Source organism: Pyrenophora tritici-repentis, chromosome 2, assembly GCF_003171515.1.
Source record: "Pyrenophora tritici-repentis strain M4 chromosome 2, whole genome shotgun sequence".
In the NCBI taxonomy this organism is placed as follows: Eukaryota; Fungi; Ascomycota; class Dothideomycetes; order Pleosporales; family Pleosporaceae; genus Pyrenophora; species Pyrenophora tritici-repentis.
In genome coordinates this window covers 3,136,196-3,152,362 of record NC_089391.1, presented here as the reverse complement: position 1 = coordinate 3,152,362, position 16,167 = coordinate 3,136,196, and the positions used below count along the sequence as shown (strand labels likewise).

At 50.9% G+C, this 16,167-nt stretch overlaps 5 protein-coding genes across 5 annotated transcripts; 1 reads left to right on the top strand and 4 right to left on the bottom strand.

Moving 5' to 3' along the window:
* Positions 1-2,983: 2,983 nt before the first annotated feature.
* On the bottom strand, positions 2,984-5,503 carry PtrM4_066520 (Dimer-Tnp-hAT domain containing protein; the record flags this gene model as incomplete). Its single annotated transcript, XM_066105730.1, has 1 exon — positions 2,984-5,503. The coding sequence occupies one exon, from the start codon at positions 5,501-5,503 to the stop codon at positions 2,984-2,986; it is 2,520 nt and encodes an 839-aa protein (XP_065964357.1).
* A 919-nt stretch (positions 5,504-6,422) lies between these two features.
* PtrM4_066510 (uncharacterized protein) lies at positions 6,423-9,850 on the bottom strand (the record flags this gene model as incomplete). The annotated part of the gene is made up of 2 exons (XM_066105729.1): positions 6,423-6,438; positions 6,492-9,850. 2 exons carry the CDS (start codon positions 9,848-9,850, stop codon positions 6,423-6,425), a joined length of 3,375 nt encoding a protein of 1,124 aa, XP_065964356.1.
* Positions 9,851-10,421: 571 nt separating this feature from the next.
* PtrM4_066500 (Aspartate-tyrosine-aromatic aminotransferase) lies at positions 10,422-12,081 on the bottom strand (the record flags this gene model as incomplete). Its single annotated transcript, XM_001933356.2, has 8 exons — positions 10,422-10,659; positions 10,725-10,892; positions 10,953-11,032; positions 11,083-11,285; positions 11,340-11,485; positions 11,546-11,811; positions 11,858-11,899; positions 11,956-12,081. The coding sequence occupies 8 exons, from the start codon at positions 12,079-12,081 to the stop codon at positions 10,422-10,424; spliced, it is 1,269 nt and encodes a 422-aa protein (XP_001933391.1).
* Positions 12,082-13,857: 1,776 nt separating this feature from the next.
* PtrM4_066490 (Zn-finger protein) lies at positions 13,858-14,447 on the top strand (the record flags this gene model as incomplete). Its single annotated transcript, XM_001933355.2, has 2 exons — positions 13,858-14,159; positions 14,210-14,447. 2 exons carry the CDS (start codon positions 13,858-13,860, stop codon positions 14,445-14,447), a joined length of 540 nt encoding a protein of 179 aa, XP_001933390.2.
* Positions 14,448-15,026: 579 nt separating this feature from the next.
* Positions 15,027-15,746, bottom strand: PtrM4_066480 (Atrophin-1 domain containing protein; the record flags this gene model as incomplete). The annotated part of the gene is made up of 1 exon (XM_001933354.1): positions 15,027-15,746. One exon carries the CDS (start codon positions 15,744-15,746, stop codon positions 15,027-15,029), a length of 720 nt encoding a protein of 239 aa, XP_001933389.1.
* Between the last annotated feature and the right edge of the window lie 421 nt (positions 15,747-16,167).

The following is a 16,167-nucleotide window of genomic DNA, read 5'->3' as shown; positions in this document are numbered from 1 at the left end:
AGACCTGAATACGGGAACATAAGACGTGTAGTGGTTTTTTAGTTTAGCGAAATGCGGTCATGCAGGTCGAATGTGTACTTAGTTGTTGACCCATGGCACACGCTTACGTGCCCTCATATAGGGTATTCCTGGATAACTGAGTTTCCCATCCATGTCAGCACATCACAGCACCAGAAAAAACAACGCCGTTCTCCCGTCTATCTCAACTTACCATCATCCAAAAAAATCAAAAACAACGCCACCCCGACCGTCCATACTATCATCCTTCATCATCGAGCCATCGTACCTCGCAGCCATGGCGAAAATCCTCCCGCCTCGCCTCGCAAGAATCCCCCATTTATTAATAACCGCCTACCATCCTGCTTCAGGGGGCGCTAACTCCGCCAAGCACCCCAATACCAAGCCCCAGGCCTCAGCCCAATTCGCGCGGAGACCAAGACGCCGATGCCCAGGCCAGTCGGCTCGGCAATACTCCAAATAGCATCACACACACAATACCGGGTAACGTGCGGGCCCGCCCTGCGCATGCGTGAGAAATTGGCTTGGCATACTTAGGAGGTCTCGTTCCGGTGCGGAGGATTGCCACGCGGAGGGAATCTGTTTCATGGGACAATTGCGAAGGACTTGGGTGCATGAGCATGAGGTGAGATGGACAGGTTCACCGATGTTGGTTTTTAGATGAGGATAATCATGAAGGAAGGATGGTGGTACTTAACTGGCCGAGTTTACGTCAGGCCCAAACCTTCTCAACCACGGCTCTTGCGCTGCAGAAGAAAAACTTCCGGGAACTGGTGCATGTCGGGATGCATTGCGTCGCGCGTTATTGGTACAACCGCCCGAATGTGCATGCGAAGTATGCAGCCCTGTGAGACCAATGAACTAAGCGACTAACGGAGTAGACAGTCAAATTTCTCTAGGGCTAGTAAGCGTCGCTGCTTAGGTGCAAATCAACCTCGGCTTACCTACATCTCAGGCTGCTCACCCGCTACTAGTTTGGCTTGACTCAGTCGTAAGAGTATAGTCTACTTATGATGAATACGGATACGAGTCACTTTCGGAGAGCGCATGGAGCGGCGTGCAAACAGTCCGAGCTTTCCACGCTGGATTGCAAACATTTGTACGAGACATGCAGGACACGCTGATGGTGGAATCGTCGAGTGGTTGATTAAGTGGTTGTTCTTTTCCTACTCCGTTTCAGCCCGGAGGCAAAAGATACGGCCAGCTGGCCAGGTCCTCTCGCCTCTGCGAATGGCCCGGCTTCTACCTACGGCTGATCTACATTCCGCTTCGTGAAGTGACGTACATATGGGAGTCGATCCGCGTGAGAGGTGACGCTATCGCGTCCAAGGCTTGCCAATGTGGGACGTTACAAACATTACTGGCTAGTAACAGACAAGCTAGAAGGCCCATCGATAACTGTAAGATGTCACGATGTGTGGTGACTGCTGCTAAACGGGCGTCTAGGCTACGTTGTCACATCTCGTAGCGCCGTGTGGCGGCTACATGGCTACTACTGAGTTCGATGGGCGATTAAATATCGTATTCGTGAAAACAAAGGCCGATCGTATGTTTAATAGAGGGCCAAACGGGAAACAAATTAAGACTGCTTTGCATCAAGCACTTTACATTCATAGCATTTTATCTCCACTTTTTGGATGCACGTGGTCTCATGAGTGAGATGACGGTGACCATCTAGGGAGATGATAAGTTTCCGAGTCTTGCGAAAGTCCGGATCCCTCTGGGAGCAACGGGCTTTTGAAGTCAAACTCAGACGGGAGCTCATCAATGGCCGAGCGGATATTGTCCAGGTGCCATAGTATCCACATATCGTAGACGTTCCCGGTGAAATTATATGACGTCCCTTTCTCTTTGCCCTCTAATGCTGTAAAGTCGAAGGAGCGGATATGGTGACGATAGAAGGTAGTGTCTTTTCCATTGATCACTAGGTAATGACCGTATATTCTCACCGACCGGGCATCTTGGGTGATTAAAAAGGCCAGAATTTGCCGGTGAAGCTCCTCTTCGGGCTTGAGAAGTCGGAAAAACTCGACAATCGCTCTGACTGCAAGGGTCATGCTGTGAGTGTTTTATCGGTCTGCGATGTCAAGCGCTGTAGCACCGCATGTTACTTCATGTCAATAACGGGAAGTACATATAGTACGTGGCCATGAAGTAGGATAGGTCGCCGGCGATGACGTCGCCAATGAAAAGTGAAAGCTTAATGAGCTGTTGTTCTGTAAACGCCTCGCGTTTGAATTCGACGGCATAGTCGGGCTGCGGACAAGGGGGTAGCGTTATTCCAGTCTTCGTTGACGCTTTCAATGAGAGGTTCAAGTCTGGCGTTACGTGTAGCTATAGCTTCAGCTGATTGAACTAATAGCCGAGTGATGTTTTGAAGAACCTTCGCTTTGTTCGGGCCGTTTAATGTCGAAGGTCCTGCTGAATATATCATCGTCAAAGAGCGAGGCCGCAGGGAGTATTAGGTCAAAGTTCACAGGGATCGTTCTGCTGTAGCAAGAGTCGCAAAGTACCTTCGCTATCTTCCTCGATTCCTCTCACCTCTGCCAACATAACTGCGCATGGAACTGCCTTTGGTTTCAATTGAGGTCTTATGACGTTGATCCTGATATGGCGTAGTCTTCTCGTCCCATGGCTGTTGGTCGTTTGGTGTATCAGAGCTAGCCGTAATGGACCCCGACCCTGATCGTTGACGCCTAAAAGAAGGTATCGACTTTCTTCTTGCCAACAAATGACTTATTTTGTTCGACTCAAAATACTCGTCTGGCCAAGTTCTATCCTTCTGCCCACACCTGAGATCAATCAATCAAGCAAGCTGACAGCCCCCGGCTTGATTGATTGGCTGTTTGTATGAGATTTGGCTGGATTGATTGAATTGGCTTGGCGGAAAGTTGTTAGCTTGATTGGTAGCTTGGGTGCTTGATTCCCAAATAGGAAAGTTGTATATATTTTTTGGTGTTGAGTCTCAGCCGTCGTCCCATGTATCTAGATCGTCGTCTTCGCCCACCCACTTGCTAAGCTCGTACAAAACGTCCATCTGCTCGTCGGTAAGCTTTGATTGGCCCATATCGTCGTTGTCGCCGCCACCAAAACCTGCCCGTCTCCATCGTCGTACTGAGTGTAGTGCTGCTAGTAGCTCAGGTGATATACAGCGTCGGCGAGGCTCTAGTAGATCTCCGAGCTCACTGAAGACGCGCTCACACTCACAGCTTGAAGCGGGTATAGAGAGTATAGTAAGCGCCATCTTACTAAGGTTGGGATATTGATCGCGCAGCCCGAACCAGTATTGTATAGGATCGGTGCCCTTGCCAACGATTGGCTCGCGCTTCCACTGCTCATACTCATCCTCCTTAGTATTGCCGCGTGTGGGATCAATAATGCCGTCAATCGCGTCGTCAATATTGCTCGGTTTCTTCGGTGCGCGTGTGTAGCAAGGCCTCGGTAACGGCAGCGACTTGTAATCCGCCCACAGTGCCTGGAAATTAAGATTATTAAGCGCCAGCCAGTCAGGCTTCTCAGCCCACGCTTGATCGCAGTAGTGTTTGTAGCGAGGATGGAGTATTGTAGCAGCGTAGTAAGCTGGCGAGTCGTCGAGTTTAGCGTAGTACTCGTTCGCCTTAAGTAGCGCTGCGCGTAGATTAATAGGAAGGTGATCTTCGGGTGCCTCGTCGTGAGCGTCATGGACTACGCAATCGTAGTAGAGGAGGCGAGCTTCTAATTGAGTGAGTAGAAACTCAAACGTTGGGATCACCTCAGCGATCGCGCCAAAGCTATACTCGCCACGTCCCTCAAAGCGCTTTGTACACTCTTTAAGTGGCCTAAGAACCTCTATATAGTCGGTAACAACAGCCCAATCGGCAGCTGTGAGGCCGTCTGATCTCATCCACTGTGGAGCAGCAGGCCGATTTTTGCCCTGTGAGTCGGCGTAGATATCCTCTTTTGCTGTATTTTGTATGTGGGTGTTCGCGTACGCGTTGATGGCCGGCGCGAGCTTTATAGCTCGCTCAAAACAGTCGAAGTATGAGTTCCAGCGTGTGACTACTGGCTTGATTGGCTGTAGTATCGTGAGCTTGTCGTCTGCGTCGTGAGGTAGCTCACGGTAAGCTGTACGCTGCGCCTTCTCAAAAAGATTGTACTGCTGCGGTGTGTGGATATAGTTGACAATATCGAGAAGTACGCCTAAAGGCCCGTGCTTTCGCCACTCCTTTATAAACGCTGCCTCGTCGGCGAGCTCGTCAACTCCCTCGTTGTTGTATGAGTCTGCATCTCTGCCCCAGAGCAGTCTCTGCCCAATCAGATTGATCGTATGAGGGCCACAGCGGAGGCGTCGGTGTATAGGATTGAAGTTAAGCTCGTGGGCAATCGCAGCGACAGCGGTGTCGTTATTAGAGGCATTGTCGAGGACGAAGTAACCGAGTGTGCGCTCGCTTATGCTAAACTGCTCTAAGATTGATAATACAACCTCAGCTAATCGATCGCCGGAGTGAGCGCCTGTGAGCTGAGGCAGCGCGATAGGCAGGTCTCGGAGCTTGCCATCTGAGTTGACGTAGTGGGCGACGATACCGAGAAACCCGCGCTTGCCGCCTTTCGTTGTCCATCCGTCAAAGCTTATATGGATCTTGCTAAGCGATTGTGACAGCTCGTGGACAACGCGGGGCCTGAGCCAGTCAAACAGTCGTATGACGTATTGGGAGACGCTCTTGTGGTTCTTCCAGAGCGCTGCTTCTGCAAGTGGGTTGGCGATAGCAATTAGGCGTCGAAAAGCTGGTGTTTCGAACTCAGAGATGGGGTGGTTGTTCGCGACGAGCCAGTCTACTGCGGCAAACCTAAAGCGCTGCTTGCTAAACCCGTTAATCTGATTAGCTACTGCCTGTGAGATAGGGACTCTCGCAGTGGTGAGCGCGTTGTAAACACTAGCAACTGGAGTCTTGCCTGGTGCTACTAGCCTATGGCCAGGTTTCTGCTCGCTGAGGTGGCGCGCGGCTGACGAGACTGCTGCGCTTGTATTGTATATCCCAATACCAATATCCGTGAGCTTGTGCTTGAAACACCAGTGGCAGATGAAGAATACGCGGGTTGGATCTTTGAGAAGAGCGACGCGATAGCCGTGGCGATAGATCCAACTCCGCTTGTGTTGGTGCGTCGTGATAGGCTTCGTATACAGCTTAAGGCGACCCCAATCTATGCCATCATAATTGTCTTCGAGATGGGCGTCAAAAGCCTCATCTACAGCGTCGTCGGCGGCTTCAGAAGACGGAGCGAGCGTAGCTTGCTCACTGCCCTCGGCGGGCGCGACGATAGCGTCTTCGGGCTGCGACTCGCGCAATCGCGACTCGAAAGTATGTGTATATGGAGGCGGCGGAGATAGAGCAGATGGCTGAGATTGATATGACTGCGAGTCGATCGCGACGGGCTGGCTCGCAGTGCCGCGCGCGCGCTTTCTAGGCGAGGGAGCGCTATCAGAGACGCGTTTTTTGGGCGGCATGAGGGCGACGATGAGGTGAGGTATACGGCGATAGATCTGCAACACCAAAAGTATATAGTATTGTGGGTGATGGAGATGGAGATGGAGTATACTATATGAGACGACGCGCTGGCTGCTAGTTACACGGAGCTATCGGATATTACTCAATGTTACACGGCGTAACTAAAACACCAAAAAAAGCTCAGTATAGAGCTTTTACAGCTATCTAAGCTGCCTCATGGGCTGCCTCATCACCGAAATCTACTATATACTTAAGGCAATCAAGCTATCAATCTGAATCAAGCTCACGGAAAAGCTCAGCTGGATTGATTGCGTTTTTGTATGAGGTTTGGCTGGATTGATTGAATTGGCTTGGCATCAATCTTCCAATCAAGCTATCAAGCTAGCTTGATTGATCTCAGGTGTGCTTCTGCCAATGATTGATGTGATCAACTTGGGTACTTCTGTCGCAAGATGGTGCTTCTTGAGTGCTCGGCCTGTCAACAGCGAAGTCTTGAGATGGTCTGTGGTCGCTTTGGGAGACACGTGATTAGTTCGTTATCGTTAACCGGGGTTTCGAATTGACGCAATCTCTTCTGATTATTGGATGGTGAAGCAGCCAGCCTGTCATATAGAAGTCAGCTCTATGAACATGTCCCTGCGGGTTGGCTTTGCTGCTACTACCATTACTACTGTGTCTATTTCCAGCCAAAAATGATCTCAAAGTGAGCATATAGGCTATCCTTTCCACGATTTCCACTCAGGAAACCCAGACTTTGACATGAAAATACCATCTATACATATTCTTGCCAAGTTTGACAGCCCCTAAAAGCAGTACCCAACCCACCCCCATATCCACTCAATATTCAATTACAATTCCACCGCCGTCCACTACATCCAATACCCTCTACAACTCCCTCAGTCCTTAGCCTTCCCTGCTCTACCCCGAGGCCTTCCTCGTCCCCTCGCCCGTGCCCCGCCCCGCCCTCGAGCCGCCTTCTTGGGCGACGCCCGGTCAGTCATGTCAGTAAGGTCAGTCTCAGCGTCGCTTGCTGCTTCTGCAAAGAAGTGACTTTTCACTTGCACATTGCTTTGTCGCGCAGCGGCACGCTTGGGTGCTGTGCGCTGGGCAGTGGGTGGGGATTGTAGCGTGGCTTTGCGTTTGCGCGTTGAGGATTGAGAAGCGCGGGCGCGAGGAGTTGAGCGGCCGCGGGTGGAGGTGGATTTATGACGGGTGGGCTTGGGGGGCGGGTTGTCTTCTTCTCCTTCAGAGTCTGTCGGGTCTTGGTCGGGTTCTTCGTCTGGGTCGACGTCCATGTCGGAGTCTTCGTCTGCTTGTTCGCTGGGCAGTTGCTGCAGCGCCTGTGTGAGGGAAATGGGTGTGCGGTGTGTGCTTTCCGATATCGTTGCGCGTGATGCTTCCTTCTTGTCGTCATGGTCAATGGTGAGATCACCATGAATTGGCTCATCTTGACTGGCTGGCAGAAAACCACCTGCCATGTCTTCATTATGATCTGACGTTGGATGTGACTGTTCTGGAACGAAGCCGCCGCCAGATGCTGCCGCTTCGTCGCGCACAAAGCCGCCCTCGAAATCAGTATGATTCTGAAAGACATCCCACTGTGACGGCTTGCCGCCCTCATCGCAGTCCCCTTCTTTCGGTGGAACCACCTTTGCCTTCGCAGGCAACTCTATCTCCTCACCGTACTCTTCCCTCATCCGATTAACAACTCTAAGTCCAGAAGCAAATCTCCGCCAAAGTGCTAACAAGAACTTCTCGCGCTTAGCTCTTTCCTTCCTCTGTTTCTCTGCTTCTTCCGCTTCCCAAGCATCAATCAACATGTCCTCATTCTCTTGCGCGACTACCACACCAGTCAAAACAGGAACAGCACGTTGTTTGCCAAACTCAAACCCTGTACAAGCCTCCGCGTAGTCAATGTTGAGTTTCCGGCATACACGCGCTGTGCCTTTGAGAGGTATATGAACGGCACCTTTCGGGACCATGGTAGGGACGTAAACGTCGATGTTTCCAAACGCATTGTGTGGAATCTTGCCGTCGACAATGGGGTCGGGAATGATCCAATCCGTCTGCGCTTTGGAGTAGAGGCCTTGTTTGACTTTGCCACCTTCGATGCGCTCGCGCTCTTCAATTTCGCGTTTACGTGTCACTGTGACCGCACGCATTGGAACGAGTTTGAGTGGTTGCTCGCCTTCGAGCACTTCGCGGCCTTCTTTGTGCCAAGATTCCTGCGTCTTGCAGAGCACAATGTCTTTCCGTCGGTAAACTGGTTCGGCCTTTTCGTTGTCACCTTTACCAGTGACGAAGTGACGGATAATCTTGGCGCCAGGTTTGAGGGCTTCCTCGCGGCGGAAATGGCGTTCGAGAACGTATTCTGATGAGTTCTTGTAGCCCTGGAGCGTTTCTTTCCCACCTTCTTCATCCATTTCCTTCTTCTTATCCGGTTGCGCTGGGATTAAGTCGCCTTCATCTTCGACCTCATCCCATGGTTGCCGTTTCTCATGAGGCCGCGAGTATGGCCGCATGAGCGACTTGAACCAGTCCCACTCCTCCCATCGCTTGACTTTTCCGCGATTGTTGTGTATCGGGACCTTCTCGACGGGCATACGAAACCCTTTTGTTCTGCCAGGCCACTGGTGCTTCGGTAGGTAGCGTGTTGTGACATCCTTGGCTGTGCCATCGGCAGAAAAAGCGATCAGGTATGCTAAGACTTGTCTTGCTTTGTCGGCTGCTGCGCCTCGAGCATAGAATTCTGAGAGTTTGTCCGGGGATGCCGCACTTGCGATGATCAAACGAGGAAACGGAGACACTGCTATTGGTGTATGTGTCAGATGTGAGATGGCTTCTGTCCAATACGTCGGGTACGGCAGATCTTTACTATAATCGCGTGCCTTTGGCGCCTTCTTTGCTGGCCTGTTATCTTCGTCCGAACAAATGGATATAACGCTGCTCAGATCGCTACTGTCATCTACCTTGGGTTTGGTGGATGGTTTGCCTTTTTCTGCCGCAGCATCTGGCCTTGGTTTGGCATCGGGCGATGTAGTCTCTTCAGTGGCGCTCTTATACGCAGGTTTCGCCTGTTGCAGTTTTTCGAGATTCTTCGGCTTGCCTTCTTCGACCTGACTGAAGCCAAAGCCAACAGGTTGTAAGCTGACCACCATGCGAGCCTCAATGCCCAATCCTCGCACAAGAGCGGTGAACAGCTGTTCTCCAAGGTCTCTGCTACCCTCGCATTTACGAGCCCGATCGCGAAAAGCCTCCAGATTCTCGATTCGCTCGCCAAACGTATCGGGGTGGTTTGGATAGTTTTTCCAAGTCTTGATCTCATCTTCTAGCGTCGATGGAGACAGATATCCGCGCTTTCTTAGACTGGGGGCTGTTACTCTGTACTTAGCCTTCCAATAGGCCGAGAGATACTTTAACAGCCTCAAAAGAGGATCCCCAGCGGAGAGGTTTGGCGTATTTGGCTCAAGTGGTTCTGAAGCTGCGCCCCAGTCTCGAGCCTTTCTGGTATTCTGAGGAGAATCCTTTGCTTTGGATGTTGTTTTCTTGTCTCCGCGAGGAGCAGAACGCTTCTGTGGGCTTCCGTACACCATGACTCCACTCTCGCCACTGTCCTTCCACTTCCCTTTCTGGCTTGCTGTCTCCTTCTGGGATGGACTCAGCGCTTTCTGCACGACAGCACGGCTTAGCCCGTCTGTGACGCCCGCGTCGTTCCAGTATTTTTCCAACTCGCGCCAGCATCCAGTGGACATGTTTTCCACCAATATCTTCTGAGTCTCTTTATCCTGTATCCATGCGTTCCTCATGAGATTGTGGTACATCAAATACTGTACATGCATACAATGCGTGACATTTCGTATCTGTCGTTGAATTTTTGAAGGTCCCTTTTTGCCATCCGATCTTTCGAAGGCGTTTCTCGGTGCGGCGGACAATGTGAGGGCGATGTCTCCCGTGATGACAGGTGTAGGTCCGTGATCGGGCTTGGTATGATGATGTGCTCCCAGTGCATCCTCCCAGTCGTTGTCTTCACTCTCACTGCCGTCTTCATCGGTCTGCCCCTTTGTCTTTCCCTTTGCTTTGCTTGCGCCATTCAGCGGCACATCTTCAAAATCATCCTCACTGCTCTCCAGTTCAGATAATTCACTCTCGTCATCCTCCTGCTCCAACAGCGCCTTGGTTTGCGAAAGTGTACGTTTGACTTTTGGCGGCGCGTCCAAGGTTTGGAAGACGGTCTCTTTGCCTCGCCGAGGGGGTGCGGGAGGTTTGCGATCGCGCGCACGTTTGGCTGGGGGTTCGGCTTTGGGGGAATCGGACCGTAAACGCTTTCGCGAGAGGATTGGCGGCATCTTTCTGCCTGGTAAGTTTATTCTATCGTGACATGAGGGCAACGTGGATGGCAATTGCTTGTGTTTGTTGAACTTCGATGGCTGGAATGATGACGCAGTCGCCCCTGTCACGATCCGATCTTGCGGGACGATCTATGGCGCAGGGATCCACCTGTCGCGTGGCGCCCTTTCGCGCTGTCACGGGCAATCTTCATCTCATCAAAACCTTAAGGTGTAGGGTACGCGTTCGCTCCATGAGTTATAGAGTCGTGCTAAATCATTTAAGTGTAGTTGTAAGCGGTGGATATAGGTTCTAGGAGTTAGGCCGGGTCAACCATAGGATGGATAGCAATAAACCGTAGATGTTGAGGACAAATGCCATCGAAACCTTAAATGACATCAGGTTTTCGGCAATGATATTCCGCTAGACTCTACGTATTCTAGGATAGCTACCTAGGTAGGTACGTTGTACTACTTCAAGAATGATCCCTTAGACAAGCAGTCGCAGGTCTATAAGGGTAGGTAGCCGGAGTGCCCATGTATATGGTTGCGTTCGACGACAGGCTCGCGCCTCGCGCTAAGCATGTTTCTCCTAAGAGCGCCTGTTGGTCACATAGAACTCCACAACTCTCCTAAGCGCTTCTTCCAACATATCTTTATCCACCGAGAAAATGAAGCGGAATTTCCCCGGCTCCTCATCATGATATGCATTGCCGGCCGACATCTCCAAACCAAAATTGTACAGCTGGAGCTTCAGCTCATCTTCCGCGTCCCACTCCCGGGCTTTCAAGCAGGCAGAGAGGTCAATCCAGAGAAAGAATCCCGCGTTACTACATGTGCCAAGATGTCAGCGAGATATCCACAGCAGAGAGAAGAGCAGACGAATGAGACTCACGATTTGCGGTTGTACGGTATTCCAGCAGCATCGAGGCCCTTGGCGGCAATGCTTTGATGCTCATTGAGTACACGCGCACTCTTTGCGAGGAACTGCGTGTGCCATTCTTCATCCTCGAGCATCACTGTAGCAATGGCGTCTGTCACCGGAGAAGCAGCGTGGAAGCGCCTGTTGTAGTTAGACATGACAACTCCTTAGGCGTCTTTAGCATGGATGAAAGAGACTTACGCTAAAGATTGCACAGCATTTCCCAGCTCTTCGTTGTACGTAACCAGGCATCCCAGTCTGAGACCAGCAGCCGCGAAGTCCTTTAGGCTATCGTCAGCTGATTCATGCGACCAAGCAAATGAAGCTTTACCTTTGACATCCCATACATTACATGAATGAGGCTACGATCGATCAATCCTGTTGTATCCAGTGAGAGTACCGATGTGAAACCTGGACGTGATTCATCGGTATCGTACACAGAAAGGGCGTAGATCTCGTCACTGATAAGGTGTATGCTGTACTTGTTGCAGAAGCGTAGTATGGCCTCCAAGGCTTCCCGAGAGTAGCATTGACCTAAAAAGTTGAGATGTCAGTTCTTTCCCTGTACAATATGTCATGTTCACTCACCAAGAGGATTGCTTGGGTTGGCTAGAAGCAGTCCCTTCACCTTAACACCACTCTTTGCTGCATTCTGGAGAGCCCACTCATAGCATTCGACTGCCCTAACGCCGAACTGATCCACTCCTCTGAACGGAGTGTACACAAGCTTACACCTGCATCAAATGTAAGCAGCCATTTGAAGCGACATGTGTATCCATATGTTTTAAACTCACTTTGACATGCTTCGGAGATCCGCGGCGAACGAGCCATAAATTGGCATTCCAAGGAGTAAGCCTTCCTCCTCTCCCTCGGTCAGACAGAGTGATAGGACATCATTCAAGGCTGTCACGCCGCTAACGAATGTGACTTGGTCCTTGTTCAAAGCTGAAACTGGTGCGAAGCGAGAGTTGATGAATGAGGCCATCGCCTGCCTCAATCGCTTGGACCCAAATGGTCCATCATGATAGGTCAAGGACTCAGGCTCGATAGAAGAGATGCACTGCGTCTCGTTTAGCAAAATCCCTTGGTATGGATATAAATCTGACCTTTGTCTTGATATAATCAAGCGCTTCATCGTGCATAAGGAACTATGTTTGTTTAGCGTTAATACTTGAAATAAGTGTTCTTGAGAGTGCAGACTAACGTTTTCCGCATTCCGAAAAGAAATGAGGCCTCTTGGATGATTGGCATCGTACAGCTGACCACGGTCTTTCTTGTAGCTCGCTGCTAAGTCCAACGCCGCATACTTGCGGCCACGTGAAGATAGCATAGTTCAAAGTATACCCCGGTGTAACTCCAACAATTGGCTGCGTGTATAGGTGGCTGAGGATCTGTTGGATGTGGTGGCTAAGGACTGATTGGATACCTGGGTACCCACGATGGCTGAGCTAGAACGCGCGGGGGCAGCTTTGCCAGTAAGCGGGACTTCTACGGAACAACATGGCACCTGCCGGATTGACCGAATCGGGGAAGGCGCAGCCCTGAATTGACCGTTTGGAAAAGTGATATGTAGACATCTGGTGCAGCCGCGTATGAAGATCCTGGTTCCATGGATGCCTAGGAGGCCGCCCGCATCCTTTCCACACGGTGCCTCGCCAAACGTTCAGCCTGAGACGCTCATCAGGTCTTTAGCACTCGCCGTCAGCCCTCCATGGTTTAAGCGCTGAGAATGCCTGATTATGCGAAGCTATTAATAGTGACAAGGTAACTCAAGTGGTTGCCTCGTTGCGAGGATGACTAGGAGCCGTAATCTTGCTGTAGGCGGTGTGAAGAGGAGTCGCGACATATATCGAGCGCGTCGCCTCAGCTTGGACATCGGGCACGATGGAACCTCGTGGATGTTTTGTCTATTGCTACGATACATATCAATGGCCTCTTGAGTGCTGTAGTACTTTTGCTTGCGCACCCCAAACAGTCTCCTAAACGATGGCCAACGTAGCGATGCCGATGAACAGGAGGAGAGACTGATCAAAAAAATTCACAGAGATACCGCCGCAGTTGCATGAGTAAGGGCTAGCAAGGTACAGTTGTGGGACGAGAGCAATGTGTTTCTTGCATGGAAAGGCAAGACACGTGGGTGGGAACGACGACACGAACGTCCGGCAAACCTCACACTGAACACGGACCAAACATGAAAAAGACGTGGAATTTCCTTGGAAAACTTACAAGACACAGAAAGGACTACAAGTGCCAACTGCAACTATGTTCCCAAGTCACGGGAAGAGATGATCGTACAACCCCTCATTGGGTCTCAAAACGGCATGGTGCAAATCTGTCGAGGTTTGCGCATCCCTTGATCGCTGCACGGCGCCGTCGCCTGTCACATCGACACACAACCATAGTTGCACATTTCATCGCAACAAAAGTGCACTTTCATCATTGCTAACACGACAAACTTATAAAATCGCAGCTAGAGATACAGCGAACTTGGCACAATGCCCTACACCGACATCATCGACATAGCCACACCTCCCCGTGACCTGTGGCTCCTCAGGCAGCCGGCCTCCGCAGTCCTCTGTCCTTAGCATGCATCTTCGCCAGACTCTACGCCCTTCTCACACTTTTTTCTGACATACTCTCTTCCTCTTCACCTTACCCACGTCCATTGTTACCATCTGAGTTTGTAGACACTTCCCACGGCATCTGCGTTTTTAATCCTGTCACCCTCATTGTCGTCCCCACTTGGTCCTCAGGCAACAATATATCCACCTGAGCATGTACACACTGCTGTTTATTGCAGTGCTGCTTACTGTTCTACTCCAGCCGGTAGCAGCGTCAAGTGCAGCAGCCTATCCAATTCTCCATACATCTTTTGGATTGCCTTGCGACGACATGGATTTCAACAGCATGCTGTGCCATATCTGCTACTCCCGCTTCCTTGACTGCTGCTGCCTCGACACCTCACAAGTCACAGTAAGGCACAATCTACCGCCCACGAAGTCTTTGCTAATAGTATCAGTCGGAAATGCCCTACATTGCCCCTGAGATGTTGCTGAACGATGTCGACGTGGACGTCAACCCCGACGCCGACTCCTTCGCCTTCGACATGTCGCTATTTGACCGCGACGAAACGGAAGCTTTGGCACCCCTCTACGAATACGTCCATGCGACCTACGGACAACCAATCAACAACGAGTCCATCCAGTCCATGGAGGCGAACGAGACAAAAGTCCAGTCAACCACTATACAAACGCATATCGAGGATACCTACACACCCGGCGATCGCTTGTCAGCACGCCCATCCAAGCCTCGCAGGGCAGCACAACGGAGACAAGCACCTCGTGATGGTGGTTTCGCGTGCAAAGCGGACGGCTGCGACAAGGTTTTCAACCGTCAATGCGACCTAAAGTATGTACTGTCGTGAGAAGAGCGTTCCAGCATATACTGACCCTGACCAGCCGTCACCAAAAGACCCACATGGTTGAGAAGCCTCACGTGTGCTCTACCTGTAGCAAGGGCTTCCTGTATCCAAAAGATCTTCAAAGACATGAACGACAACATATTGACCCCTTGTTGGTCCTGAACTTATACCGTTGTGACCACCCCACCTGCACCAACCTCGATGGCTTTTCGCGCAAGGACAACCTTCTCCGACACAAGCGCAATCAACACCAAATGTCGCCAGTTGCTGCCTAGTCGGCGTTGCCTGCATCCACGACTATATCCTCCAGTGCTCATGACCAATTCTTTATTGTGATTTCTTACGAAAAAATTCTTTCATGATGGGTATCGGCGCTTACCTGGATCTGTACATTTAGTTCTCCTTCTCCGATAATACCCCTCAGCGGTGCTTGTTGCAACGCGCTGCTCACGACGTCGACGGCTTCATGCCGCATTTACTCGATTCGTCACCAAAACAAACTATTTGGATATATCATCTCTCATTTAGTCTAATAGCGACATGTACGGAATAGTTTCATTTAAAAAGGGCATTCTCTACAGCTGGGTCTGGAGAGTGTTTGTGAGGCTCAGACACCAGTCAATAGCATAACACATCATCGGCTTTGTACTTATAAATTCTTCAGTTCACTTGTGCTCTTAGTACTTCTTGTCATTCTTCGATATGCCTGACTGAGATTATATTTGTATAGACTTCCAAGTGTAGACCTCACGGTGTCTTGTATTTCTCAAGATGATGTATGACCCTCTATGTCTCCGACGTGGACAGGCACTGAACTCCACAAAACTAGCTAAGTACAGCAAAGGGGCGACCTCTCAGCAGAGACCTAGCTGTTTTGCCACAGCCTCAGCTCCCCAGAATGCGCCTTCATCCCCAACAAAATGGAACTTATCCGGCATTTGATTTCCTGTCTCATCAAATACCAAGAACTCAGGAAGAGGATACAACTCCCCAGTCCAATCTGGTTTCTTCAACGTCTTCTCCGGTATCCCCCTAGCCTTCTCCAACACCCATAACCAATAGCTCAAATCCCTCACGATACCCAACTCCTCAACCCCCTTACTAAAAACCTCCTTCGTAACCGGGCCCCCACGCTGACAAAAGATCTTGATGACAAAATCCCTCAACGTACTACCCGGATGAGTATTCTCGTACACCCACTTGACCGTCTCAATCTCGCAGATGCTATGCTTCGATTGCATTGCCGACAAACCAAGTCGAATGCATGCATTCTGGTATCTCCAGAGCCCGAGAGCGCGCGCCAAGACCCAGTGCTTGAGAATAAATGGGAAGCTGGCCGCGGATAAGTGTGGGGGGGCATTACCGGTTTTGAGCCAATGTATGAGGCTGGTGAGCACGAGGGGAGAGGTGTTGGGGAGGGTGATGTGGGTGGTGGGGACGTGGGAGATGTGTTCGATGTAGGAGAAGAGCGGAGAATGCTCCTGGAGGGTAGAGACGCGGACTTTGACTTTGATGGTCTTGATATTTGGGTCGTCGGGTGTGATGGCCAAGACAATGAATCGGTGTGGTGACATTCTTGTTGGCTGAGGTAGTTGGTCTTGGACTGGTGGGTTGTCAGTGGCTGCCTTCGCTGGTGGGGGCTTGATTTGGTTGTCACTTTATCTCGTAGGTGCTTAAGCTTGTTTTCGGTTCAGCTGGTGGTTGCTTGAGCGGGCGGTTCGCTGAGCTTGTGGGTGATGGTGGTGTGGAGATGGTAGCAGCTTAATTCAGGATACGAATATACAGACAGGTCGGTGGTCTAGCAGGCACCTTGAGATAATGGTCCACGTGCGGGCGACGGGCGATTGTGAAGGGAAACGTGGGCTATTGCGTTTGCTCAAGCTATGGTGAGCGAGTTTAAGTGAATTTGCTAGCACGTGCAAGTTTGCAGTTCATCGCTTTGGGATCGGTCACGTGCGTGTGGGCGACGACGTCTACAGGGGTAGCGCATGTCGA